This window comes from Prionailurus bengalensis, chromosome A2 (assembly GCF_016509475.1).
Source record: "Prionailurus bengalensis isolate Pbe53 chromosome A2, Fcat_Pben_1.1_paternal_pri, whole genome shotgun sequence".
NCBI classification, from domain to species: domain Eukaryota; kingdom Metazoa; phylum Chordata; class Mammalia; order Carnivora; family Felidae; genus Prionailurus; species Prionailurus bengalensis.
In genome coordinates this window covers 2,597,977-2,625,006 of record NC_057348.1, presented here as the reverse complement: position 1 = coordinate 2,625,006, position 27,030 = coordinate 2,597,977, and the positions used below count along the sequence as shown (strand labels likewise).

Below are 27,030 nucleotides of genomic sequence, written 5' to 3'. Positions count from 1 at the left end.
AGGCCCTGGAAGGGTATGGGAAGCTGGCTCCCGTGCCAGGGGTGCAGCTGGAGGGGCGGCATGGGACCAGCCGGCCTGCCTCTCCCTGCGTGCCCAGGCAGGCCCCTCTGCCCTGCCCCTCCCTACCCCGCCCCAGCCGGCCTCTCGGCCCCTACCTGTGCCTGATAAATGCCCGCTGGATCCCTTGGTCCTAATCCCACAAAGGAACGGTTTGCAGGGGGCGTGCCGGGCGTAGAGTAGGCTGCGGGGAGGAGAGAGACCGAGAGCCCGTTAGCGCAGGGGGCTGCGCGGGAGCACCCAGAGAGGGTGGCCGCTGCCCAGGGTCACACAGCCGGGCCTTCGCACCCAGCACCCGGCGCCTCCAAGCTCGCTGCCCTCCCCAGCCGATCCGGGTCAGCCCCGGAAAGCCCACGGTCTCGGGCCCCGGGGTCACCCGGGCGGGGGGCATCCGCTGAGAGCACAGGCACGAGATGAGATGCATGATCAGAAACCGCCTGTGAATTATTCAGGGTGTGCTTCGGTCCTGCCACCGCGGCCTGCAGCCCGCGCGGGGCGCCATGAATTATTGAGGGCGCTTTACTTATTAATTTTCCTCTCGGAGGCTGCTCGGGGGTGGGGGAAAGGCCGGGGGTTTGCCACACAGATGCGCGCGCGCACACACACGTTGCCGCGGAGGCTTTCATCTGACCGGTTACGTTTTCTTGGCAAGTAAACGATGCCCAGGGCTGCCCGGGGTCTGGGGGGCAGGGCGGGACGGTCCCTTGGTGGCATCAGCCAGGGTGGGGTATGTGGGGGGCGTGAGGCCCTGGGGTGGGGGGTGGGGGTCTGGCGGGAGGAGGCGGCAGGCCGGACTTGCCGGTGAAATCCGCGTGCAGGGGAAGGGGGAGGAATCCAGGTCTGTGCCAGGCACCGGGCACAGTCCCACTCGACCCGCAGTGGCCTCGATCTAGCAAACGGGATCACTAGCCCCACTGCACAGACGGGGAAGGAGGTCACCCTCCCCGCGTATTTGCTCCCTACTCTGTGCCTGGTGGGGCACTGACTGTTCTCTCCGATCTATCTCATCGGCTCGCTCCCACAGCCCTGCGACGGGGCGCTCTGTGACCGTCCCATTCTGCAGCTGAGAAAACGGAGGCTCAGAGAGGGGAGGGCATTTCCCGGAAGACACACAGGGAGCGAGCTGCAGAGACGGGACTCAAACCGGGCGCTCGGCGCCGCACGCGGCATTCGGAGACAGCCCGTCGGTACGCGAAGCTGTCCTGGGCCCCCTGCAAGGCGGTGGATGCTGGCGGCCGGGGGTGCGCATGTGGGGAAGGGGGTGAACCGACAGTCCCTCCTGCTCAAGGCGGGTGAGGAACCTCATTTGGGGAGGAAAGGAGAGAGACGCTCAGAGACAGTGTGGGGGCCAGACTGAGGGGTCGGGGGTCTCTGAGACCATCTGCTCGGGGACACCGACTGAGACGGCCTCACGGGATGGCCCAGAGGACGGTGGCCCAGAGGCTGGAGGAGGGTGGACGGCCCGCCCAAGCCCGCACTGGGGTCCAGGGAGAGGCTGGGTGCAGGGCCACCGTTGATGGGTGGACCTCGGGAGTGCGATTCTGGGAGCCGCTTCCCAGGCTGGCGGTGCACGAGGGGCCAGCGAGCTGTCACTGGAACCGCATCCAGAGCGTGGAAAGTTCTAGAAGGCGAGGCAGTCAACTCAAGGCCTTCCGGGGTCAGGTGGGGGCTGTCCCATCTAGAGGCGTGGCCCAGCCTGGGCGCCCGGCAGGAGCCGGGCCCGTTTCGGCTGCTTTCTCCCCCAAGAGTCTAGAACTCCGGAAATTCTCCAGTGAGCTGTCCTGACAAATTCTCATTTTGCACAAACACAAGGCCTCTGGGGGCTCCCTCTGCCCCCAGGGCCGCCAGTTTGAGATCTTCGCCTACGGCCGCCTGCTCGTCGCACAGAGGAGGGCGCTTATCACCGGGAGCGGGCGCGCGGGGATCCCAGACTGCCCCCGGCCCTCTCCTGCCATTCCCTAAGGCTGCCTTGGGCCCCTGTGGGCCTCCGTCTGGGGACCCACCAAACTCACCAGCACCCGGCAGGCCGGGCCTGAGCCCCGCGCCCCAGCAGTCGGGGAGGGGAGGGGAGGGGGCCCCTCAGGGACGCCCGCCCTGCCACGGGCACCGCTTCCCGAGTGCTTACAGGGCGAGGTCGGCGACGTGCTTCCTCCCTCGGAGGTGGGTTTGGTGGCAGGGGGGAGCGCCAGCCGCGGCAGCCCAGGGGGCGGGGGCGCCAGCATCTGAGCAGAAAGGCAGTGACTGGACATTTTGAGCTGACCACTTCCATTTAACTGGGAGGAACAGAGAGACAGGTGGTTAAGGCGGCGGCGGGCGCCCCCCTGCCCCGGGCGGCCGTCTGCGGGCCCCGCCGGGGGAGGGCCTGAGGGGCAGCAGGGCCGGGCCGGGCCAGCCGGGGGCCGGGACGAGTCTGGTGGGTGCCTCTGGTGCCCACTCGCCTGAGCCCGCAGGCCCGCGGCGGCATCGGGGACCCCTCGTCTCCTCCTCAAGCCGCTCTCTTCCCTCTGCTCTCCTTGCAAGAGACGCCACCTCACCCTAAACGACACCCGGCCTCGCGGCTGGGTCCACACGCGCCCCGCCTCCTTCACCGGCAGGCCTGCGGCCCACCGCCTCGGCCCCAGCTCCGGAAGGCGCAACCGCTCTGAGCCCCAAAAGCTTCCGCGGGAGTTTGGCGAGCGTGGGCCCGCGCCGCAGCCACGGGACCGTGGCGGGTTTGGGGCCAGCTCCGCGCCGTCGGTTCCAACACGCGAAAGAGCCTCGGTTCTGACCTGGCCCAGCTCCGGGTGGGCGCTTCAGACGAGGGAAGGTGGCGGCCCTGGCATCCACAAGGCCATTCAACACGGAGGCTGAGTGACAGCCGGGGCCCCGGGGGACGTCGCCCGGAGCCCCGCGTGGGCAGGCGGCCCGTGGGGCCGAGGGGAGGCCCGAGTCGCCCCCCCACCGCAAACTCACCGGTCCAGGTTGCTGGCTGGCCGGGTCGCAGGCCAGCGACACGAGATCTTTGAGCGGGTCCTGGGGGTTGAGGTGAGGTGGGTAACGGATGGCCGTGTGCGGGAAGTAGGTAGAGGCCGTCTGGGGCAGAATGGAGGTCGTGGGGAAGTGCAGGGCCGAGGTGGGGTGAGGGCTCCGGGCGATCCCTGTGGAGACCAGGACGGGACGGTCACTGGAGGCTGCGTCTCGGGGTGCGGGTGTCCCCTGCGCCCCGGTGCCTCCAATAAGAACAGAGCAGGACCCAGCGAGCCCTGCCACCGGCCAGGCCCTGCTGTCTCTCACATGCCCAAATTCGATGACGTTCTACCACAAGCTCACGGCGTTCTGTTGCCGCCCCGGTTTTGTTATTAAACCGGACGATGAGGTGGCTGTCGGAGGTCACGTCCCTTCCGCCCGCCCCCCCCCAGAGACCACACAGCAAGCAGGCAGCAGACCCGGGGGGAGGGTCTGGCCCCACGGCCCACACCCTAACCCAGGGCTCGGCTGGCTCTTTCCGCAAGGGGCCGGTGGTCGCTATTGTTTTTACTGTGGAGATATAATTTGCAAACTATAAAGTTCACCCTTTCCAAGTATTCACTTCACTGGGCTTTGGCACGTTTGGGGACCGTGGAACCACGGCTATGATGGCTCGTGGGACACTTTCATCATCCCGAGAAGCAACTCCGTCCCCCTCAGCCATCACACTCCCCTCCCCCCACGAGCCCCCTTCCTGTGCGGGGATGAGCCTGTTCTGGATGTTTCACAGAAACGGGTTTCAGATACTCTGGGGCCTGTCGTGTCTGGGACCCTCCCTGAGCATCGTGTGTCGGGGTCCGTCCGCGGGGCAGTGGGTGGGGGCGCCCCGCTCCTGTGCGTGGCTGAGTGGCGAGCCCGTGTGTTATTTGCTTGCGTTCTCTTTTTAAACGATCCGGCGACTTCTAGTATATTCGCTTTGTAATTCTGGAACGTTTCCGTCACCCCCAAGGTAGCTCACGCCCCCTTCCTCTCTCTAGCTCCTGGCCAGAGTAAGTCTTCTTGGCTTTTCAGGCCCCACGGTCTCTCGCGGCTACTTGCCTCTGTCGCTGAAGTCTGAAAGCTGCCACAGGCAAACGGACGGCCAGGGCCGTGCACCAATAAAACTTTATTTACAACAACAGGCAGCCGCGGGCCTGCTCTGCCGACTCCTGATCCGAACCACTGCACTGTTCTGATTCTCGCCTGCCTCCCTGCGTGTGTGCCTGCCCTCGTGTGCAGCGAAATCGTCACCATCAGGACAATGGGGCGACAGGCGATACGCGAGCCCTTACCGCGATTAGCCCATTCGGCCCGAAAGACAGCCCTGGGAGGGGGACGTTTATGAGCCCCCGTGGACGGACGAGCAAAGGAGAGCCAGGTGCACCGTGACCAGCTCGGCTCGTGCCCTGTGGTTGCTCTCAAGTCGGTCTCCCTCTGTCGCGTGTGAGGCCTCCTGTCCCTGTGGCCAGGAGCACCCCTGTATGGCCTGCGTGTCCTCGTGTGTGTCCAGCCATGCGTCGGGAGTGTCTGCCTCCTTCTGTGACCACCCAACCCCGTGGGGGTGGAGTGTGAGCTAAGGGGAGCGGGGGGACGGGCAAGCCCAGACTGTACCTCCTTCCTGTACGGAGGGGGAAACTGAGGCCTCAGAGCCTGAATCAGGGCCAGGCGCTCCGCACCATGACACCTCTGGGTGCTGTGGCCCAGCCGGGAGGCTATGGCCCCGGGACCCACGGTCAGATGGCCAGAGGGACTTCCCCGGCCCAAGCGGGGGGGGGGGGGGGGTGCCTGATCAGAGGGCCCAGCCGCCCCTCCCTGCCTGGGGCCCACGTGCTCACCGCTGTGCACAGCAATGACAGGCCGGTGGTGCTGGGTGAAGCTGGAGAGGCGGGGGGAGTCCTGGGGAGACGGGCTGTGGAAAGGTGACTTATCCATCTCCGTTTTCTTCACCGGGGACGAGATGCCTGTGTGGGAGGAGCCAGAGGGTCACAGGCCTGCAGGCAGCCGGAGCCCCTGCCCCCCCTCCTGCCAGCACCCGTGGGCGAGGGCGCTGGGAGCCCATCATCCAGGGGGGCAAACCGAGGCTCAGAGCAGAGAGGGGCTGCCCGGGGTCACATGGCCCACGGGACGAGGAGCCTGGTGGCAGCAGAGGCCCCTGACGTCACGGCCTGGCCCCTGCCTTCTCTCCCTCCGGAGACAGAGACGGCTCAGGCTGCCCCACCCTCCGGAGGCACCCCGTACCCCGCAGGGTAGGCAGAGACGAGGGGCCATCCTAAAGCCCCAGTAGGCAGGGGTGAGCCGGGAGGATGCCGACGAGGCCCAGAGTGGCCCTGCGCCCGCAGACTCCTCCTCACCGGGGTAAGGGAACAGAACCTTCCTCGAGGGGCCATCGAGAGGATAAAATGAGACAGAGCCCCGGTAGCCGTTAGACCAGGGTCTGGCTCACTGACCCATTGGGAGTTTCCTGTGTGGACGGGCCTCACGCGGGCCGCCGGCTGCCCGGGGCGGCTGCGGCCCTCAGGAACCCTACCGGCCTCCGGCTCAACCTCTGGCACCTTCCTCCATGAACGAATGAATGAATGAACGAATGAACGGTGTGCCAAGGGTGCACAAGGAGTCCACAGAGACCGCGGCACAGGAGTCCCCGTTGTCGCGAAGGGCACAGGCCATCCCGGTGAGGGGCACGTGCTGGCCCTCAAGACTCAGGGGAGCCCCCGCCCCTCCTCCCCGCGCCCCGTCCCTGCCAGCCTCCAGACGGGAGAGCTGGGGGGGAATCGGGGCAGAGTCCCGGGCCTGGCTCCCCCAGGGCGACCAGAATCTCGGTGCAGTGGGGCCTGCCCATGGGCATGTTTAGAAATCACTTCAGAATGTTAAATTTTAGGGGCACCCGGGGGGCTCAGTCGGTTGAGCGTCTGACTCTTGATTTCAGCTCAGGTCACGATCTCAGGGTCGCGGGACCGAGCCCCACACTGGGCTCTGTGCCAAGCGGGGGGCCTGCTTGGGATTCTCTCTCTCGCTCTCCCCCTGCCCTTCCCCCGCTCATGCACGGGCACGCTCACAAATAAACAAACAAACAAATACATAAATAAATGGCAGGAGAAAAAAGTTTTAGACTGAAACGCACCCACCGAGGCCCACAGGGGACCCGCACATGGTGAGAGGGGTGTGCCCTCCCACCCAGCACCGCTGACATCGGGGTGGGTCACTCCCTGTGGAGGTGCCCCGGGCACCGCAGGCCAAGCAGCGTCCTCGCGTGCACCCCCCACGCCAGGGGCACCCCGATGTGACAGCCGCTGCCGTCCCCGGGCAGAGTCACCCTGGTGAGAGTCACGGCCCGCCTCTGAGGCTTGCTGTCGCGGGCGTGGGGGTCTCCTGCCGCCCCCGGCCTTGTCCCCAACCGTGTTCCCTCGGCCTCAATGCTGGGTCCTGCTGGTGGTGATACAGCTGTGGGAACCAGCCGCCCCAGGGCCACCGGGGAAGTCAGCTGCTTTGTGTCACAACCCCTGCTGCCCTCATAGCCCCAAACACACACGGTGCTGGGAGTGAGTGTGTCCGGGGCTCCGGGTCAGCAGGCCCAAGAGGCCTGGCAGCCAAGTGTCGCCTCTGGAGCCGGGAGCCCAGGCCGTCCCAGGGGACAGGAGCCGGTGGGACCCAGGATGGCCGGCAGGTGGGGGGGGGGGGGGTCAGCCCTGCAGGCGGCGTGCGCGTGCGCGCGCGTGCACGTGCACACGTGTGCGTATGTGGGTGCGTGCGGCAGGGGCGACTGCTCCCTGCTGGCACGGGGCCTGGTGGGAATGAGGTTAGGGCCGGCGGAGGCTCACTTAGGAGGATTTCCTAGAACAGCCTGTCCTGGATGCAAATAGCCTGGCTGGACCCTGCCCCCAGCCGCATCTCCGCAGGCCCTTCTAGAGCTTCCTGAGATGGGGCCTGGGGGAACCAGGGCAGGCGGGAGGGAGTGGGGGAGCCTGGCCCGGGGCCCTGCAGGAAAGAACAGCCCTTCGCGCTCCGGGGCAGGCCCCTAGAGGCCCCGAGTGTGCTTCCCCGCGTCTGGGCATCCCTCCCGGCTCAACAGACAGGCCGTCACGCGGTCTGGTTAAGACGAGGCCGGTACGCCCTCCGGCCCGGGTGCGAGCCGCTTTCTGCGCCCCCCCACCCCCCCACCCCTCTGTGTCCCCATCCCGGCACCGCGTCTGTCCCCATCCGAGCACATCCACGCCTGCACCCTCTGCCTAGTGTCCTCCCTTTGGTCCCTCGCGTGCGCCTGCCCGGGGAGCACGGACCCTACCCCACGAGCGGCCCCATCTGCGCGTGCGCCCGCGTGCTCGCCCAGCCGCACCCCTCCCCCGGGTGCATGGTGACTGCGCATGATGTCCGGGGCCCAGGTCTCCACGGCCCCAGGCCACGGGCGGGCCCGCTGTGGTGTGTGCGCCCTCCCCCCAGCTGTCCTGTCGCCTGGGGGCAGCGCACATCGTGTCACGCTCACACCCGCCCCGTGCGGGTCACAGTTGTCACCCCCGTTTCACAGACGTGGAGACTGACGCCGGACGGGAGGTCGCTTGCCCAAGGCCACAGAGCCAAGAATCGGGGGAGAGGATTCAAATCCAACACCGTAACTCCACAGGCCTCGCTCTGCGCCCCTCCTGCCCTCCGGGTTCTAAGAGGTGGGGGGAGCCCCCCACGTGACAGGGGAGAGAGAAGGAGCTGGTCCCGGCGTGGCTGGGTGCCTCCGCCCCCTGCAGGAGGGCCACAGAAGCAGCAGGAACAAAGCACTCCCGGGGGGGCTGAGCAGAGGGGGCCCTTTCTGGCCTGCTTGGGTGGGTAACCAGGGAAGGCCTCGGGAGGAGGTGGCCAGGAGGAGAAAAGGCACTCCCAATCTGGGCACAGAGAGGGCAAAGGCCTCAGTCTGGCGCCAGGCCTGGGAGGTGGGGCCGACAGATCCCCCAGACCTCCGCCCCGCCCCAGGTAAGGGAGCACAGATGCAGGGGGGAGGCGGGTGTTAGCGGAACACTGCCCTTGCGGCGGGAGGAGAGGAAGGGAGGGGGTGCTCTAATCAGCTTAACCCCCTTAATGAGCAGCTAATTGGGGGCTGTCTAGACAGGAAGCTGGAGGAAGCCAAGAGGAGGAGACTGTGGGGGAGGGGGAAGAGGACATGGGAAGGGGAGGAGGAGGCGGCAGAGGAAGAGGAGGGAGGAAAGGAAGAGAAGGGGGCCGGGAGGCGCAGAAGGGGGAGGGGAGGAGGAGGGAAAGGAAGAGGAGGGAGGAGGGGGAGAGATGAGTCCATCTTCCCCACCAGGCTGGGCGCACCTGCAGGGTGCAGACCAGCATACAGCTGGGGGTTATGCTGAGGGCCCCACAGGAGGGAGCCAGTCTGCCATCGCCTGAAGCAGCCAATGGAAACCACAAGGGACAGATTCAGCTCTGTGACTCCGTGGGGCACACCAGAAGGGGGTGTGAGTTGCCTCCTCGTCCGCCCCCACTGCTGCCGCTTCATGCTCAGGGCAGGAAGTTCACACCAGGCTCCAGTGACTCTCTCGCACATTTCCTTCCTTTTATTGATGGATTGATTGATTTTCTCTTTTCGAGCTTCCTGCGTTGAAAGCTAAGTTTGTTTGTGGCTTCCATCCTTTCTCTTTTTCTAATCCATAGACTTAAGGCTATAATTTTTCCTCTCCGCGCTGCTGTGGCTACATCGCAGAAGCTGCCCTCCACCTCTAAATAGGACACGCTCTATTATGTGGCCGGTCCCGTCGATCACAGAGTTAACGAGAAGCGCTTTGGGGTTCCCAATCATTAAAGGCAGGGCAGAAGTTAACAGTCTCCCAATATCTGCCCTACTCCTCTTCCTTAGTGGCAGAACCCTTAAATTTGAGACGGGCACATACGTGCCGAAAATAAGACTACATTTCCCAGAAGCCCCTGCGGCAGGGTGTGGCCCTCGGAGCGACTCAGGGGCCCAGAGATCAGCAGAAGAGGTAAGCGCATCCTCTGAGAATTATTTTTAAAGGGAAAGGACATGCTCAGACTTGACCCTTCTTTCCTGCGGGCTGGACAGCAGACATGAGGGCTGGAGCTCCAGCAGTTGTCTTGGACCATAAGGTGGGAATGAAAATCATATTCACTTGGGGGCACCTGGGTGGCTCAGTTGGTGAAGCGATAGACTCTTGCTTTGGTCTCAGGTCATGATTTCACAGTTCATGAGTTTGAGCCCTGCATCGTACTCAGTGCTGACAACGTGGAGCCTGCTTGGGATTCTCCCTCTCTCTCTCTCCCCCTCTCTGCCCCTGCTCGTGCTCTCTCTTTCTCTCTCTCTCTCTCAAAATAAATAAATAAATAAATAAATAAATAAATAAACATTTAAAAATGCTCCACATTCGGGGCACTTGGGTGGCTCAGTTGGCTAAGCATCCGACTTCAGCTCAGGTCACGATCTCACAGATGGCGAGTTCCAGCCCCGCACTGGGCTCTGTGCCGACAGTTCAGAGCCTGGAGCCTGCCTCAGATTCTGTGTCTCCCCCTTTCCCTCTGCCCTTCCCCCAGTCGAGCTTTGTCTCCCTCTCTCTCTCTAAAAAATAAAGTTTAAAAAAATATTAAAAAAAATGTTCCATATTCACTGGAGCTAAAGGCGGGAGCCTAAGTCTCAGGGTTGCTGATGGCCGGACATTTACTTTGGAGAGAAATGCACTGTCCTTTTGGGGTTTCTGTTTCTCACAATCAAACTTAAAGCTTATTAAACACAGGACCTTGAGAGAGGCAAACCTGTCGGAAGTGGGGAACCCGCAGGGAGAGAGAACCATGGGGACACTTTGACCCACAAATTAGAGCCTCCTCGGGAGACACATCCTCCCAAGGTTAGGTACCTGCCCTGGGAGCCAACACAATGGAAGAGGGAGGGCCACTGGGGCTCAAATGTCACAACCCGACACGATAGAGACTCATTCACAGACATGGGGATTTTATAAAGACACGCACAACGAACTCTCTTGTGTCCTGGGCACTCATCATGTGCCAGGTGGGTGCTTTATGCGCCTTCTCCCATTTCCTCCTCCCAGCTCCAAGAAAGAAGAGTTATCTCGTCAATCCCATTTTGAAGATAAGAAAACTGAGGTTCAGAGAAGTCAAGTCACCTGCCCAAAGTTCCACAGCCCACACGGCGAGCCAATGGCAGACCTGGATTTCAAACCCAGGTCTCTCTGCCACTTAAACCTGCCCTCTTAACTGTAATGCTTTCCAGGAATCCCGTAGGTATGGTCTTCGTGGAGTCAGACCTTTATAAGAAAGCTGGCCCTTTTGGTCCCTAGGGAGTAGGGACCAAAAAGCAGGGGGCAAGCAAACAAATCCTCAGGTTTACTGGGTGTGTACTATGCGCCAGGCCTGTTTTAGGGACACCGCACGTATTAACTCACTTAATCCCCACAACCTTAGAGGGCGGTGCAGATATTAACTGCATTTTACAGATGAGGAACCGGAGGCTCAGAGCAGTGCGGTCACCAGAGGCTGTACTGGCCGGTGGGCCCGAGTCCACGCTGGCAACCACTGGGTAATCCGCGGGGTGAACCCTTTTTAAGGGGTAAGGGTCTGGACTGCGGGACGTTTCTAAATTCTGGGACACAGACTCCGCTGGGGGCCTTTGCATTTCCAGGGACACCCAGCCCAGGGCAAGGCAAGCTTGTGGGCCCCCCTGAGCATAGTGTCCCCGAGCAGCCCCGAGGCCAGCCCGCGGGAGAGCAGAAACTCGGGTTCTCCGGAGGAGAACCGCGGTGGAGACGAGGACCCCAAGGAACGGAGATCTTCGGGGGGAGGCCGCTGGGGAGCCTGTGGCAATGCCGCCCCTGCAGAACAGGACCCGTTCTGGGGAGGGCCCTAAAAAGGCAGACGAGTGAGAGGCCAGCCGCTCCCCGAAAAGGAGGTTCAGAGAAAAGGAGACCTGGGACCGCGCGGAGGCCGAGCCCGTGGAGACGGGAATCTCGGAAGATCAGCAGGACCCCTGCGACGGGGCATGCTACAGCTCGGGACCCACCAGCGGGGACCCTCCAGATGAGAGCGTAGGGCGGACCCCGGGAAGAAGCGCGGTGCCGATCAGAAGCGCCACCGAGTCCACGCCGCAGGTCGGGAGCCCCACGGAGACGAGGCTGCACCGGGCAGAGGGCAGGAAAGCCGCGGGAGGGACAGTCTCCGCCCTCCCCGGCCCCGACGGAAGCCAGAAGCTCCGGGAACGTGAGTCCGGACTTCCCAGCGGCGAGCGACCCGCGCGACTACAACTCCCAGGAGGCCCCGCGGCCCCAGCCCCAGGGCTTCCCGCACCCCGGCGCCGGCGCAGTGCCTGCCGGAATATGTAGTCCCCGCCGCGGTAACCCCGGCCCCGAGGCCCGCTCCGCCCCCACTGCCAGCCCCACCTCCTTCCATGTCCTCCGTCCAGTTGCGGCTGCTACTCGTGGGAGAGCTGGGCGAGGTGTAGTAATCGCCGCCGGGGCTCGTGTCCACGTCTTCCTCCATCGAGCCCGATTTGTGCCGCTTGCTCCTAAAGGGCGAGGGAAACAGAGCGCAGGCCGGTTACCACGGCGACGCGAGGGTGTGGCGGGGGCAGTTTGGGCCGACTTCCGGTCCGTAGGGGGCAGGGCGGCGAGGGTGCTATCGCGAGACGTCGAGGTTCCCGCGGACTTTCAGCCGGTTCGGGGAGCACCTGTCTCAACCTGCCCATCGCTCGGACGGGACGCCCGGGGCCAGAGGCAGTGAGGCAGTCGGCCGAGCGCAGACGGCCGGCTGGCAGGCTGCGCACTAAAACCCTGGATAAACACTCGGCCTACCGTAAACCTCAGAACAACCCGGTAGGACTATGATCCCATTTTACAGATGGCGGAAATCCACGCAAGCACTGTGACCGGCTCAAGGTTACCCAGCGTATCTCCGCAAGAACCAGTGGCTATTCCCGGGGAGTCTCAGGGGGTGGGCTGATAGGACTCAAGGCTGTGGGAGCCCTGGGTGGGGTATCAGGGCTGGGGAAAGGAGCACTTGGGGCTGGGTTTTGAGGGATACGTAGGAGTTTACCATGTGCACCCTGAAAACAGGCATTCCAGGGAGAGGAGTCAGCCAGCCGGGGCCAGGTGGAGGTGGGCGAGGGGTGGCTGAATGCCCAGAGGCAGGGACCGGGGCACGTACCCGCTGGAGGAAGTGCTCGGTAGCGTTCTCCTCATGCCTGTGCTGGCTGGATTCAGGTCGTATGCCAGGTGCCCCTGCAGCTCCCCCAGGGAGAAGTTGGGTCCTGTTCCAGTCACCACGGGTGCTGCGGAGGGCGAGAGGGGGCAGAGTGAGAGAGGGTGCAAGCTCCCGGGCTGCAGTTTGCCCCGGAGGGGTGGGGAGAGCCACCGGGGGACTGGCCGGTCCCAAAAGGAACCCCGTCCCCTGACTGGCCTGGTTCCTAACGTGGCTGAAAGCATCCTCATTCTATGGGTCAGAAGCCCAAAGCCAGCAGGAGAGGCCAAGCTCACACTGTGAGGCAGAGGCATAGCCAGAGCGGGAGGCCGAGCTTCCCAGCGCTCCCTGAGGCCAGGCTCTGCTGATCTGGACAGGGAGGATGATGGTCAGGGTTAAGGCAGGACAGTGCCCAGAACTCCCTGCACTGGAATTCAGGTGGGGGTGTCTGGGGAGTGGGTGGGTCCCCAGCAGGTACATTAGGAAGGTAAGGGAACAGGAGGCAAAGCGGGTGGGGCGTGTGGGCCCCTACCTACTGCCCTTCCTAGGCACCTTAGCTCGGTGACAGAGGGGAGTAGGGCAGGGTGATGGGCAGCTTCCCTTTCCCTGAGACTCTTTCTCAGAGTTCCCATCCCAAAGCCCCCTCTCCCTCTCCCGCGCCCCTCCCCTCTCCAGATCCCAGCACAGGGTGGGCGGGGACACTCACTCCGGGACACCTGGATGAGCTCCGTGACACTGAACACGCCGGAGGTGACGAAGCTCTCCTGGAAGTCGGTCGTGTCTGGAACAGGGAGAAAATGGGACTCACTGGGTCTGTTTCCTTCCTCGACACCCTGGGCTACCCAGACTCCGGGGGCCGGAGTGGTCACCCTGCCCACCCCCTGCAGCCCCGTGGCAAGACGGAGGCAGAGGCCGGACCTGCGTTCGAATCTCAGCTCGGCTGCCGCTTCGCGTGTGCTCTTGGGCAAGTCCCTTCCTGTCCGTGAGCCTCCGTGCTCCCTAATCTCCAAAGTGGGGGCCACACACCCTGCCATCGGGGTGGCTGATAGGAATCAACTGGCCGCAAGGGGCTGGCTTGCTCTCATGTCACGCGGTTCTGCAGCCCCTTATCCCTCCCCCTCCAGACTGGGAGCTCTGTCCTGACGGGGAGGTCTGTGTGCCCAGGTCCCGCGGTGTCCCCAGTGCCTGGCCCAGAGCCTGGCACACAGCAGGGGCTCAGAATCACGGGCTGAATGGAAGGTCCACCCGCAGCAGTTAAAGTCCCCCATGTCCCCAGAACCGCGCCTGCCTAATGTCAAAGGAAGAGGGACCCTCCTCTCTGGTATGCGGTGGTTGGGACCCATTTAACGGATTTGGAAACAGGTGTGGCTCCTCTTGGCTGACCTTGGACGGCTGGGAGCCAGCCTCTCGCACCACCCCCCCCCACCCCCACCCCGCGGACGGACCCCGGACACACGACGCTCAGGGAGGGAACCCGACACGAGGCCACGCGGGGCGTGAGTCCGCGGGTGTGAAATGTCCTGAACGGGCTCATCCGCGGACAGGAAGGGGGCTTCATGGGGGCCGAGGACTGGGGAGGGGGAGGAGGGGTGGGGACAGGGCTTCTTTTCAGGGCAACAAAAGTGTTGTGGACAGTTAGAGGCGATGGTTGCACAACAGTACGAATGTAGTTACCGCCACTAAGTGTACGTGTTCTGTCATGTGAATTTAACCACAATACGGTTTTGGGTTTTTTTTTTTTTTTTAGATCATTAAGGCAAAGGCACCACGCGTCAGGCGGTGGTCGGCAGGCAGGGTTGGGAGACTGCCTGAAAGAGGACCGAGAGGCCTACAGACATGAAAGTTTGGAAGTGGCAAGGGCGGCGCCTGGTGCAGGGTAACGGCCACGCAGGCCAGTGTCGGCTGCCGCGATCAGGATGATCTTAAACAGGAGGTTTGGCCGCCTCCCTGAGGGTCACGATACTGCCAGCAGTGGCCCATGCAAAGGCCCTGGGGTTGGAGGCAACAGGAGGGAAAGAAGCCAGGGAAGGTGGTCAGAGTGGAGAAGGGACCAGCAGGTGGGCGGCTCTAGGCCTCGGGGGGTGGCGAGAGCGGTTCTTCTCCAGGCCCCCAGGGGGCAGCACGGGCCACAGGGAGCCGACCTGGGTGCCCGGTTCCCCAGCTGTGAGAGACCCAAGTCCTGGCCAGTCCGGAAACTCCAGTCTCCCCGGTTACCAGCTTTGTGCACACCATTTATTGAGCAATTACTATATGCCCAGCCCCGTGCTGGGGGGCTCAGGGCCACCACATCCCTGGGAGGAGAGGGCGATGCCCCCCCCCCCCGTCCCCAGCGTCCAGGGGAAGTGGCCTCGGCCGTTTCCTGCCACCCAGCTGGCCAGCTGGTGTCAGCACGCCCCTCCGCCTTCCCCCCACCGGGGTTTCCTGTTTGTGCAGCACTCGCCAGCTCCATCTCCAGGGGACTCCCTGGCGGGTGGGAGGAAGTGCTTTCCTCCGCCAGACGCTGGAGCTCCCCATGGGACCAGGCCAAGCGCCACTGCCCCCGCCTGCCTTGAACATCTGGCTTGGAGGCAGGCGCCTGAGGATCACAGGAGGCCAAGGAGGACTCAGGGTCACAGCCGGCCCGTGGTGAGCGGCACGGGGGCCTGTGACGCTCCTGGAACCATCCGGCCTCCCTGTGCCGGCCTTTCCAACGGGGACGTCCTCACCCACTTGCTTTTTCTTCCATCCTTCCTTCCTGTTCTCTCTCCTCCTCCACCCCTGTGTACCATTTCTCTTTTTGTCTCTGCTTCACCCCTCCCTCTCTCCTTTTTTTTTCTTTCTGCAAATATGTATTGAGCACCTGTTGTGTACCAGGGTCCTATCCTAGGCGCTGAGGACACAGTAGTGATCAGGACAGACAAAAGCCTCTGCCCTCAAGCAGGCGAGGTTGCATTAGGGGAGAGAAGCAAACAAGCAACTAAGCAAATACATAGGCGATCACTAACTTCCTCAAAAGGAAATAAAACAGAAAGTGGTCATTGAGAGTGGCTGAGGCTGTCTGAGGTCAGCAAATCTGAGAAGGGGAGTATGTGAGCTAAGACCTGGGTCATCTAGAGAGAGAGAGCGGTGAGCTGTCCAGATAGAAGGCAAAGCACATGCAAAGGCCCTGAAGCAGGAACTGGGCCTGGACTGTTGGAGGAACAGCTAGGAGGCCCATGTGGCTGGAGCAGAGAGACCGAGGGGAAGAGACGGAGGAAGGGAGGGCAGGCAGGGCACAGGGACAGGTCCTGCAGGGCCTTGGGGGTCAGGGGAGGACTTTTGCCCCAAGGGAGGTGGGGCCCCTAGAGGACTGTGAGCAGAGGAGGGCAGGACCTGACTCAGAGCTCATGGGGGCTCTCTGGCCACCTTAGGACAGACAGGGAAGCGAGGACAGAAGCCAGGGGACCAGGGTAGAGGCGACTGCTCTGGTCCAGGAGGGCGATTGTGGGAGCAGGCCAGGGCAGAAGGCAGAAGGCAGAGGGCGGGAGCTCGGAGTCGTGGCTTCCAACCCCAGCTCCCTGCTTGCCCCTGGGAAGGCCCCTTGACCTCTCCGTGCCTCGGTTTTCTCATCTACAAAATGGAACAATACCAGTGCCTGCCCACAGCATGGCTGTGAGGTGCCCACGCGGGGCCACGGAGAGCACGATGGGGCCGTGCGCCCCAGCCCGCGCCATCCCCAAACTCACCCAGCGTGATGGGCTTGCTGTCCTCCTGGTCGGAGCCCATCCCTGCCCGGGGACTACCGCTCTGCTCCGCGTCTGCAAAGAGAAGGAGGAGGACGGTGTGGTGACATTGCAGGGGACCCCACCCCGGGGGGAGAGGAGGCCTCCGTGCCGGGGCCAGGCTGGGCAGCGCCGTGGAGAAGCGGTCCCGAGCTCGCCCAGGCCCGGGGGTCTCCGCTTGGCCCCCTCCCCTCGGCCTCTGCCCTTGAAGTCCCGGGGCCCCAGCCCTTGGTCTTGGGTTGTCACTCAGGGCCCCCAGGAGAGGGCAGAGGGGCGTCCCCCTGCAGCCGCCATGCGGCTACCCACCCGCCTGGCTTGGGGGCTCCCTCCCACCCTGGCGCCCGCCCTCCATCTTATCTAAAAATAATCAGGCTCCTTGGCAGACGGCGAAACAGACAGACGCTGAGCTCAGCATTATCAGCTCCGGCAGCCTGGATGGAGGGCGAGGCGCGCCAACCCCTTGCAGCCCCCACGGCGTCCACCCGGGACCGGGGCGGGGGCGGCGGGGGGGGGGGACACCCACGAGCCCAGCCTGATGGAACCCCCGGCCCCGCCTATCTGTCTCTGAGGTCGAACACCAAGGTGGTGGGAGTCACGGCCAGACGCCAAAGAAGGAGAACCAGCCCTTTCCACCTGCTAGGTTCCAAAGCCAGGCATAACCGCTGTGTGCTCTCAGGGAAGTTGCTTAACTGTTCTGAGCCTCACTTCTCTCTTTCAAATGGGTGTGGGCATCACCGAGAGGTGGTAAAGAGGTAATACGGACGGGTCGGGAGCCCCTAGGGCACGCCCAAATCGAGTTCGAGCCCCGGATCTGGTTCAGCGCGGACGGCGTGGAGCCCGCTTGGGATTCTCTGTTGCCCTCCCTCTCTCTCTCGCTCTCAAAATAAATAAACTTAAAAGAATATTTTAAATCCCTAAAATGGCCCTAAACGTGGGCTTCACCTCATTTTCGAGGTCTCCTTCAATCCGTGAGAGCCACACGTCTGGCGTTTGTGATTGTGCCCATTTTTTTTTTTGATTGTGCCCATTGTATAGGCAAGGAAGCCTGAGGTTGGAACAGTGAGCAAGTGCCCACCCACGGCACTTGTGCCCCCCCCCCATCACCAGGGTGACTTTCTGCATGAGTGGGCACGTGCGTCCAGACCTGCGACCCACGGCCGTGCGTTAACCGCCTGGCTTCCGGGATCGGACGCCCGAGTTCCCATCCCAGCTCTGGGAGCCTCCGAGGCGACGCGCCCTCCGCTCCCTCGGGATCCCGTGGGGGTGACCGTGCGGACGCCTCCCCGGACGGCCGCGGAGCCCTCCCCGTGCGCCTCGTGGCTCGGCACACCCTGTGTGTCGAGCACCTCCTGCCCGCCAAGATCGAGGGTGCCCTGAACGCCACCGGGCCGAGGACCCGTGCCTCAGTTTCCCGACCCGCCACAGGAGCGGACGGGGGCAGCCCCAGTCGTGACCCACTGGGCTGGGCAGGGCTGGGCAGCAGCCGAGGCGAGCGTGCCCGGCTCGGCCCCGCGCCCTGTGGCCGCTCCCAGACCGGGCTGCCAGCGGCCCCTTGGCTCCGGCCAGTTCCGCTTGGACGGCCACGCGGCTGGGCACGGTGGCCGCCGCGTTGGGAAGAGCCCAGCCCGGGCAGCTGGCCTCGGGCACAGGACCCTCTTCCGGATCCGGCGCCCACACGGCCTCGGCAGGCAGCAGGGCGCGGCGGGCGCTCAGGCGATGCCCGGTCAGGGCCGCAGGGCTGTGGGCCTCGTTCTCCTCATCCGTGAAGTGGGCACAGCCACACGTCTCTCTCAGAGGCTGTCCCCTGACAGAAAAGGCGATCGCGAATACAAGAAAGAGCCCCAGACCGGGGTGGGGGGTGGGGGGCACACAGTAAGCACGTCGCCAGCCGGAGGGAGGCGTTATCACTCTCCGTGCTGCGTCCCCCCCTCCCCTGTTTCCGTCTAGGGTGTTGTTCCTTTGCATCCGTGGAGAGCGAGGGCGCTCGGCCACAGCTGACTCTTAGCCAAGGTCGCCCTGTGACCTGGGGCCGGCCAGACCACCTCTCGGAGCCACGCGGTTTCCCGGGAGCAGAAAGATGGCAGAACCCACCTCCGGGCTTTGCCGGCCGCCAAGTCAGCGAACGCGTGTGAAAGCGCCGGTGGGTACTGACGGTCAAAAACCCGTGGGCTTGGGAGCGGCTGTGAACGACACTGTGTTCCGCGTGGCGGTTAACTGTCCGCTGTGAGCGCTGAGAACCGCGGCTGGCCGTCGCCTGTCGGTCTTGTATCCCGCAGCCCCGCTGAGCTCACTCAGTAGTTCTAGGAGATGTTTGTGTTTTCGTAGATCGCTCGGGATTTTCGTTGTAAGACCCTTGTGTCATCTGATCTGTAGGCCTCTGATTTCCTTTTTCTTGCCTTATTGCACAGGCAAGGACTTCCAGCACGATACCGAACGGAAGTGGCGAGAGCGAGTGGCCCTTCTTGGTTCCGATCTTGGGGGAGACTCCCCAGTTTCTCACCCCCGAGCACGATGGAGATCCCTTCACTGGGGTCAAGGGGTTTACCCTTCCCTTTCTATAGTCCGGGGAGCTTTTTTTTTTTTTTTTTTTTTTAATTAAATAAGCGTCGTTTCTAAACACTGATGCTGTAATGACATGCTACCTCATTAAATCTTTTTAATTTAGTTTTTAGATGGTGGTTAAATAGACATAGCATAAAATTTACCATCTGTTTCTTTTTCTTTCTTTTTTTTTTTTTTGATGTTTATTTATTCTTGAGAGAGACCATGAGCAGGGGAAGGGCAGAGAGAGAGACACAGAGCCCGAAGCAGCCTCCAGGCTCTGAGCTGTCGGCACAGAGCCCGACGCGGGGCTCGAACCCACAAACGGCGAGATCACGAACTGAGCCGAGGTGGGACGCCCGACCGACTGAGCCACCCAGGCGCCCCACCGTTTAACTGTTTCTAAGCGCACGGCTCATTGGCATCAGGCACACTCACGCCGTCCTGCATTCACCCCCACTATCTGTCTCCAGAACTTTCCATCTCCCCAAACTGAGATTCTGTCCCCATGAAGCACAGACTCTTCGCCCCCTGCCCCAGCCCTGGCTCCCACCATCTTCTCTCTGACTCGGTGGACGGGACTCCTCTGGGGACCCCCTGTGCGTGGGGTCACGCGGGATGTGTCCTTCTGTGTCTGGCTCCTGCCACCGTGCACAGTGACCTCCGGGCCTGTCCACATGGTGGCAGGCGGCAGGACGTCCTGACTTTTCATTATGTGATCTTATTTTTTAAGTATCTCCAACCTTCACAAAAAGTCTCATCTGTCTGCTGACCACTTGCCTGTCACTTGGGTCCTGAAAACTCGCACCAGCCACATGTGACCTTACACGTAAGTGAGCTAAACTGAAATCAAGTTAGAATTTCAGGACTTCGCCAGCCTCGGTCACCTCTCGCTACTCAGGAGCCCACGAGACTGGCGGGGACCAGACTGGACGGTGCGGAACCCTGCCACCATCACAGAAAGCTGAGCCCAGCTCAGCCCCCCGGGGCTGAGCTGCGATGGATGTTTCCATGAAATATCGGGAGGGAAGGGGCACAGAGACTCCCTTCATCCTCTCATCTGCTTAGACAGCCGGCCCTTAAATGCAGTGTCCTCTGGTCTGAACAGACGTCTAATGGATAATGTTTAAAGGACAGGCTAAACATTAAAAAATTTTTTTTAAAAAAGGGGCGCCTGGGTGGCTCCGTCGGTGAAGCGTCTGACTTCCGCTCAGGTCATGATCTCGCGGTTGTGGGTTCGAGCCCCGCGTCGGGCTCTGTGCTGACGGCTCGGAGCCTCGAGCTGCTTCGGATCCTGTGTCTCCCTCTCTCTCTGCCCCTCCCCCGCTCACGCTCTGTCTCTCTCTCTCTCTCCCTCAAAAATAAATAAACGCTAAAAAAAAAAAAAGGACAGCTAACGTCCAGTGTCCCCGGCTGCCCCAGGCCCCAAGACAACGGCTTTTGTCTGCTGAGTCGTACTGCGTGAAGAGCGGTCACGGTAGATTGATTCAATCTACCCAACTGATGAGTTTGGTAAACTGAGGCGCAGCTCAGAGTCTCTTATCCAAAGGCGATGTCAAGTCAGAGAAGGTATGTGCCCGTCGCAGAGTTGCTTAACGGGGGTGATCCTGCCCCTCGGGACAAAGTCTGGGCGCCTCTGTGGTTGTCAGGACTGGGGCTGTCCTGGCATCGAGGGGGCCGGGGACGCCGCTCACCCCCTACAGCACCCAGGACACCACCCACAGAATGACCCGCCCCAGTGTCTGCAGTGCCGAGTGGGGGGAGGCCCTGCTCTGAATCCATCCGTTTCCAGTGGGGGTGAAAACCAGTGCTTGGGGGGAGGGAGAAGGCAAGCAGTTCTGCTCTTCGCTCTTTTTGTTTCTAATTATAATTTTTCAAAAATGTTTATTTGTTTTTGAAGGAGAGAGAGACAGAGCGTGAGCGGGGGAGGGGCAGCGAGAGAGGGAGACACAGAACCCGAAGCAGGCTCCGGGCTCCGAGCCGTCGGCACAGAGCCCGACGCGGGAGCGACGGGCAATGAACAAGCAAACAGATTCACCCAGGGGATAAACTCGGGGCGTGTCAAGTGCCAGGGAGGCCCCACGGGGCTCGGAGATGTGAGTGGCCGCCCCTGGAGGAGGAGGGGCATGGACTGGAGGTCCTGGGAGGGTTGATGAGGGTTCTGGGTGAAATGGTACGGTCCAATTGTGAATACTTAGTGACTCATTTCTTTGACTATATCGGGCTTGCACGGTTCACCTCCACTGACTTATTTAATCTTCAAAACTCCCCCAGGAGGACAACATGGATGGGTCTAGAGAGCATAACGCTGAGCGAAATGTGTCAGTGGGAGAAAGACAAACCCCGTAGGATTTCATTCATATGTGGAGTTGAAGAAAGAAAATAAACAAGAGGGCGGGGGGAGAGACAAGCCAGAAAACGGGCTCTTGACTACAGAGAACCCGCAGAGGAGAGGTGGGAGGGGGATGGGAGAAGTAGGTGGTGGGGATAAGAGCACACTCATCCGTGCGCTGGGGACAGCTAGGGACAGAATACGCCCTTGGTACCTACCTCCCTGCTCTGCCCACGCCGACGAGCACCCCTCGGGGAGCAGAGCCCCCAGACCCTATCGCGCAGGCGGGGGAGACTTCCGAGCACGCCCCGCTCGGGCCGCCGGGGGTAGGGGCCGCGGTGTCACGAGACGGGGCGCGTCGACGGGCGACACGGTCTGGTCTGACACCCTGAAGCCGTCCTGGATCCGGTCCGGCAATCCCCGGGGTTACCCAGAGACCGCAAGTAAGTCCCCCAAGGCCACACAGCAAGGAAAGCTGATGGGCTGACGGTTTTATCTGCTCCTCGTAAAAACGCATACACGGTGGCGGGGGGGGGGGGGGGGGTGGCGCCTGGGTGGCTTAGTTGGTTAAGCATCCGACTCTTGATTTCGGCTCAGAGCATGATCTCTCTTCGTGAGTTCGAGCCCCGCGTCGGGCTCCGTGCTTGGGATTCTCTCCCCCCCTCTCCGTCTCAAAAATAAATAAATGGACTTAAAAAAAATATACACGAACATCTCGTTGAATATCATACCGCATCCAATATGCCAGCTTTAAAACGTCGTTGGCTTGTCTTTTGGTTTTTGTTCTGAGTTTTCTCCTGACCTGGTCGACTCAACCACCCCCCACCCCCACCCCCTCCGGCCCCCGGACACGGCTTTCCGCGGCCCGTGCTGCCCAAACGGTATTCTCCCCGCGAGGACACCAGGGACGTGTCTCCTGGGTGAAAACTGAAGCAGGACGTGCCCGCCGGTGACCCGTGCTCGTGGTTCGAGACCCGACCGAGCACGGGCCTCATGGTCAAGAAGAACGGGCATCTCTGGTCTCCGAGCAGCTGTGGGGGCTTTCCGGGGCCTTTGAAACGCACCGGGGTCCTGAAGAAAGGGGGCGGGGTGTAGCCCCCCCCGATCGTCGGACCTCGGGGGTCTCCTGGGAGCCAGAGCCGCACGGAGTCCCTGCCCTGCCTGGCACAGCCTGGCGTGTGACCTTGGACTAGTCCCGTGTTTCCCATCTGCAAAACGAACCTTCTCCATCGCTGCCTTCCTTCATGGGGGTGAGGCTGGAGTCTGAGCTGCTTCGGAAGAGGAAGGGCCAATCGCTGATAAGGGGATAAATACTGTGCTGGTGACGGCGTTTGTCCAAACTCAGAATCCAGATGAACTTCGTCCTGCCTCTGCCCACCGCCCTCCGGGGCTCCCACCTCCAGCGGCCCCCTGTGGCCCTGCCAGACTGCCCCATCCCTTCCCACCCCCACCCCCCATCCCCTCCTCCTTCTCTCGCCCATCATCCACTCTGCTCCAGCCACACGGGCCTCTGGCTGCTCTGCCAACGTGCCAGGCCCAATCCTGCCCCAGGACCTTTGCACAGGTGGTGTGGTACCCTCTGCCTGGATGTCCTTTCTTCATCTACATGGCTAACACTCTCCTGTCATTCCGGGCTTTTCCTCGAAGATCTCCTTCTCTGAGAGGCACACGAGATCTCCTCCCCTTTAGCACCACGCACAGAGCATAGGTAGCCACACTCACGCTAGTATAAGTGAGAGTCTGGCCACTGGCAACAGCTGAATCTCAAGTGACTCCCTGCTTCGGCCCGGACCGGTTCTCTCGACTTTCTCAGGCCCGTGGGGCGTTCATGTGTAGCCGGGACGTCACCTCCTCCCGTATCCTTTTGCTCAAACAAGCACATGATCGTGGCGACAATAGAAATGTAAACTGGATCCCACTGACGAGTGTACAGAGTGTTCTTTCCTGTCCGTGGCCAGGAGCCCAAATTCGGTCCGTCCCAGCCCCCGAGAAAGGCGCCGCTGGGCCTCCGGTCCCGCCCTTCCCGCCCAGGAACACCCACCCCTTGGCACCAGACAACTCCCTTCATCCTGGTGGCTAAACCTGCGGCCGTCCCTAATTGGGAGAGCGACACGCCGAGGTGACACACTCATCTCACAGGTGTTTAGTGACCACCTACTACTCGCCAGGCACTGGGGAGACGGCAGGGTGCCAAGGGCGGAGAGACAGACAGGAAGTGAGCAAACAGAAGAGGCCCGGGATAACTCCACGTGGCTCTAAGTTCCAGCGAGGCCATTAAACTGGGTGAGGGGACAGAGGGCGGCTCTGGGGGTGACTTTCGACACAGATGCCCGGCGGGGGCCCCTCTGAGGAGGTGTCGTTGGCACTGAGGCCTCAGCAACGGGGAGGAGCTGGCCCCGGGGAGAGCCGGGCAAAGGCGCAGCATGTGCAAAAGCCCTGGGGCGGGAACAAACACAGGATGTTGGAGGACCCGACACGGTGAGCAAAGGGGAGCGAACAGGGCCACGCGGGCCACGTGGCTGCAGCGACAGGCTTGGGTTTTATTCTCGAGCGCCACGCAGAGGGACAGGCCCCCGGCTCTGCCAGACGGCACAGCACCTCTGGCTACGAGGCCGTGCCGAGGCGTCAGGAGCGCGAGACGGGCGGCCGCTTTGGAGGCCGGCGTGGCGCTTGCTCCCGCGGAAAGTTAGACACGGAATCCACGCGACCCAGCAATTCCACGCGTCCCGATGCACCCAATGAGGGGTGCAAGCGGGGCCCCCAAAGGATGCCCGCACCCCCGCGTGCACAGCCGCGAGGTTCCCGGCTGCCCCACGTGGGGACAGAGGGAAGGGTGAACACGGTGCGTCCGGCCACACGCTGGAATGTGACCCAGCCTCAGGGAGGAAGGGCGTCCTCCCACCTGCCACCGCGTGGAGGGACCCGGAGGCCACCGTGTGCAGGGACAGAAGCCAGGCACAGAAGGACACGTCCCGCGTGACCCCACGCACGGGGGGTCCCCAGAGGAGTCCCGTCCACAGGGACGGAGAGCGGATGGTGGGAGCCAGGGGTGGGGAGTCCGTGCTTCATGGGGCCAGGGTCTCAGTCTGGGGAGATGGAAGGTTCTGGAGACGGGTGGTGGGGGTGGACGCAGCACAGCGTGAATGTGCCTGAGGCCGCGGAGCTGTGCGCTTAGAAACGGTTACGCGGGTGAATTTTCTACTCTGTGTCCTTTAACCGCGATAAAACACACACACGCGAAAACAGCGTGGCTGCCCAGTGGCTTCTGGAACCTTGGGGGTCGGGAGACCGGGCAGGGGGTGCGGGCACTGGCCCAGGGTGGGGGCCCGCGGACGGACACAAGGGACGGGACCTGACGAAGTTGGGCCCGCGCCTCTTCAAAAGCCGGCGGGACACAGGGGGAGCCCGGAGGCCCCGCCCGGGGCCCCCGCGGCCCTTGCTGGCCTTCTTTCCCGACCTCAGCGGGCTTCCAAACGCAGCTGGCTCGGCCGGGCTGCCACGTCCGCCTCCGACGCCGGCCAGCTAGAGACAAACCCAAAGCCAGGCCCTGGAATTCCGAGCTCCCGGCTGTCACCAGCCATCTTTAAACATTAGCCAGCCGAGGCTCAGCTTTCCGCGTCCTGGAAGGCCGCGCGGCACACGCGACCCTGGCCTTTGTCCCTCCGCCCCGCTGCCCCCTCCCTTCCCCCCAGGCAAGCCCCAGCCATCTTCACCAGCCTAACCCTAACACCTCCTTCTCCGGAACACCCGCCCTTGGCCCCTTGGCCCAGCCCTAGCCACCCCCCCCCCCCCCCACCACAGGGGTCTATCAATACACGAAAATCCCAAGTCCTCCCCGCGGCCACCAGGCCCTGCCGAAACTGCCCCCCCTGTCCCCTCCCCGCTCTCCCCTCCTCCCTCTCTCCCCCTGGCCCGCTCTGCTCCGGCCACACGTGCCTCCTCACTGTTCCTCCAATGTGCCGGGCCCCGCGATGCCCCGGGACCTTTGCACAAACTGTGCCCTCCGCCCAGACCGCCCTTGCTGTGAATGCCTGCCGGGCCCATCCCCTCACTCCCTGACTCTGCTCATTTCAAATGTGGTTTACGTGTCCACAGCCCCTGGCACGGGATCTGGGCTCGATGTTGGGGGCAGTTGGGGAATTCACTTCCGCCCGTCCCTCCCGAGAGGCGGGACGACGGATTCTCACGTGCGTCCGGTTATGTGAGAACCTGCTTCGTGTCCCTGAGGCTCCACCCCACCCCATGCCAGCGTCTGCACACATCTAGGCATAAAGGGGCACGGGGACTCGTTTATTCAACCCACGCGTTGAGCACCTCCTGGGTTCGAGGCCCTGTTCTAGGCTCTGAACAAAACAGACCCGAAGCCCCATCCCGGAGGCTCACCAGCCATTGTAAGGAAGGCCAGGGGTCGAGCCACGGCTGGAGGACTTCAGGCTACGCTAAACTTGAGCTTGGTGCTGGTGGTGTGGAGGGGGACCAGAACTGAGATCGCCCTGAGCTGCAAGGAACCTCAGCACAAACCCTGGCTCTCCGGGGGGGAGGGGGGGGGCCCGGAACACAGGCTGCCCAGCCCAGCAGCGGCGACCCCCGGCCTGCGGTCCGGCCCCCGCTGTGTGACCTCAGCGAAAGCGCTTTCCCTCTCTGAGCCTCCACGTCTTGGCACCGAGGCTCTAGCGCGCCTCCTCCAGGCGCCGCCTGGACAAACCCGAGGGAAGAGAAAGCAAGACGCTAGACGTTCACGGCGCGCACTCGCCGGCCTCCGGGGAACGTCTGGGAAATGCGGACGGACGAGAAGCAGGGGACCCGCGAGGCGAGAGGGCCCGGCCCGGTGACCTCCCGGATGCCGGCCTCCCCCCTCGCCTTGTGCTTCCTGACCCGCGTGTTCCTGGAGTCTGGACCGCACTTTCTGTCTCCCTCTCCCCTGCCGCCCGGCCGCCTGGGCCCGAGCCAACCCGCCTCGGAGTCACTTTCAAAGAAAAGTTTCTGTTTTCTTCCCACCCGGCCCGGCGCCCCCCGCCGCCTGGCCCGCTCCGTGGCCTGGCTCCGGCCCGGCCGGGCGCCCGTGGACCCCTCAGGCCGGCGGGTCAGGGTGCTGGGCCCAGGCCTCGGGCCGCACTCGGGGAGCCCGGGAGGCCCCATGGGGGCCCCGGCGTGGCCGTTTCCGGGTGTCTGGCCCCAGGGCCCCGCGGGGAGGTCCCCGCCGGCCACAGGGCCCACTCGGAGGCCTGCAGGCCGGGACTAGCCCCATCCCGGGATGCTCTGGCGGCCAGGCCGCCTTATGACATCATGGCCCTGGCGGCCATTTTCTCCACGCTCCCTCCCCCGGCTTCCAGATGCTTCTGCCGGCCTTGGCGGCCATTTTGTCCGCGCAGGAGGCTGGGGCTGGCACGGGAGCGGAGCGCCGGCCCTCCCTGCCGGGTGGGGGGTGGGGGGGGCTCCCCTCGTGGCCTCCGAGGGGTTAAGTGCGCGCCCCACGGGGCGCGGGGGGCAGGCAGGCGGCCCAGCACACGTGGCCGCCCCGCGGCCCTGCTCCCGCTCACGCACCCCACTCCGGGTGGCACCGGGGCCGCGAAAAACAGGTTAAAAATACCCACACGCGCAACGCCCCCCCCCCCCACCGGTCCCCTCCAATGTCAAATGTGTCAGCGCCACCCGGGGAGGGGGGCAGCCTTAAAATAACTTGCTGTTTACATTTGGAGCAAATTCTTGGCTCCTCCGGCAGCCAAGCCCGGGCCTCCTCCCGCCTCCCTGGCAGGCCTGCTTCAGCGGCCGCCGAGCGGGGCGGGGAGCTCCGGGGCCACAGGCGCGGCCCCGGGAGGGGACGGGCCAGCCCCACTTGTGGCCACACGGTGGACGGGGCCGGGCGGGAGCGCCAGAGAACGCCGGCTGCCAAAAACGGGCGCGGGCCGCGGCCCCTCCCGGCTCCCCCCCACCCCGTGTTTCTGATGCTTCTTGGGGGGGGGGGAGAACTTCCTGGCCAGGCCAAGGGAGGCGGGCACGAAGGGAGGGCTCCAGAGCGGGGCAGAATCCTGCAGGAGCTGTGTGGCCTCAGGCCAGCCCTGCCCCTCTCTGGGCCTCCAGGGAAAGCAGTCCGGCCTCCCCGGAGTGGGGTCAGGAGGATGGGTCCCATCCCAGCCTTGCTGGGGTGGGTGGGGGGGCGGGAAGGAAGGGGGTGACGGAACGTCGCAG

The 27,030-nt window shown here is 63.3% G+C and overlaps 1 protein-coding gene across 5 annotated transcripts in view; it reads right to left on the bottom strand.

Moving 5' to 3' along the window:
* The window catches only part of NFIC (nuclear factor I C), a 62,603-nt gene that overhangs the window by 6,649 nt on the left and 28,924 nt on the right, over nucleotides 1-27,030 (bottom strand). For 2 of the 5 annotated variants that reach the window (XM_043586120.1, XM_043586119.1), the window contains exons 3-10: nucleotides 15,933-16,004; nucleotides 12,935-13,009; nucleotides 12,196-12,319; nucleotides 11,433-11,557; nucleotides 4,878-5,003; nucleotides 3,010-3,194; nucleotides 2,183-2,330; nucleotides 156-241 (exon numbers count right to left, since the gene is read on the bottom strand). In XM_043586120.1, the coding sequence (XP_043442055.1) occupies nucleotides 156-241; nucleotides 2,183-2,330; nucleotides 3,010-3,194; nucleotides 4,878-5,003; nucleotides 11,433-11,557; nucleotides 12,196-12,319; nucleotides 12,935-13,009; nucleotides 15,933-16,004 (941 nt within the window). The remainder of the gene's footprint in view (nucleotides 1-155; nucleotides 242-2,182; nucleotides 2,331-3,009; nucleotides 3,195-4,877; nucleotides 5,004-11,432; nucleotides 11,558-12,195; nucleotides 12,320-12,934; nucleotides 13,010-15,932; nucleotides 16,005-27,030) is intronic. The other 3 variants (XM_043586118.1, XM_043586121.1, XM_043586122.1) reach the window with 3 other exon arrangements.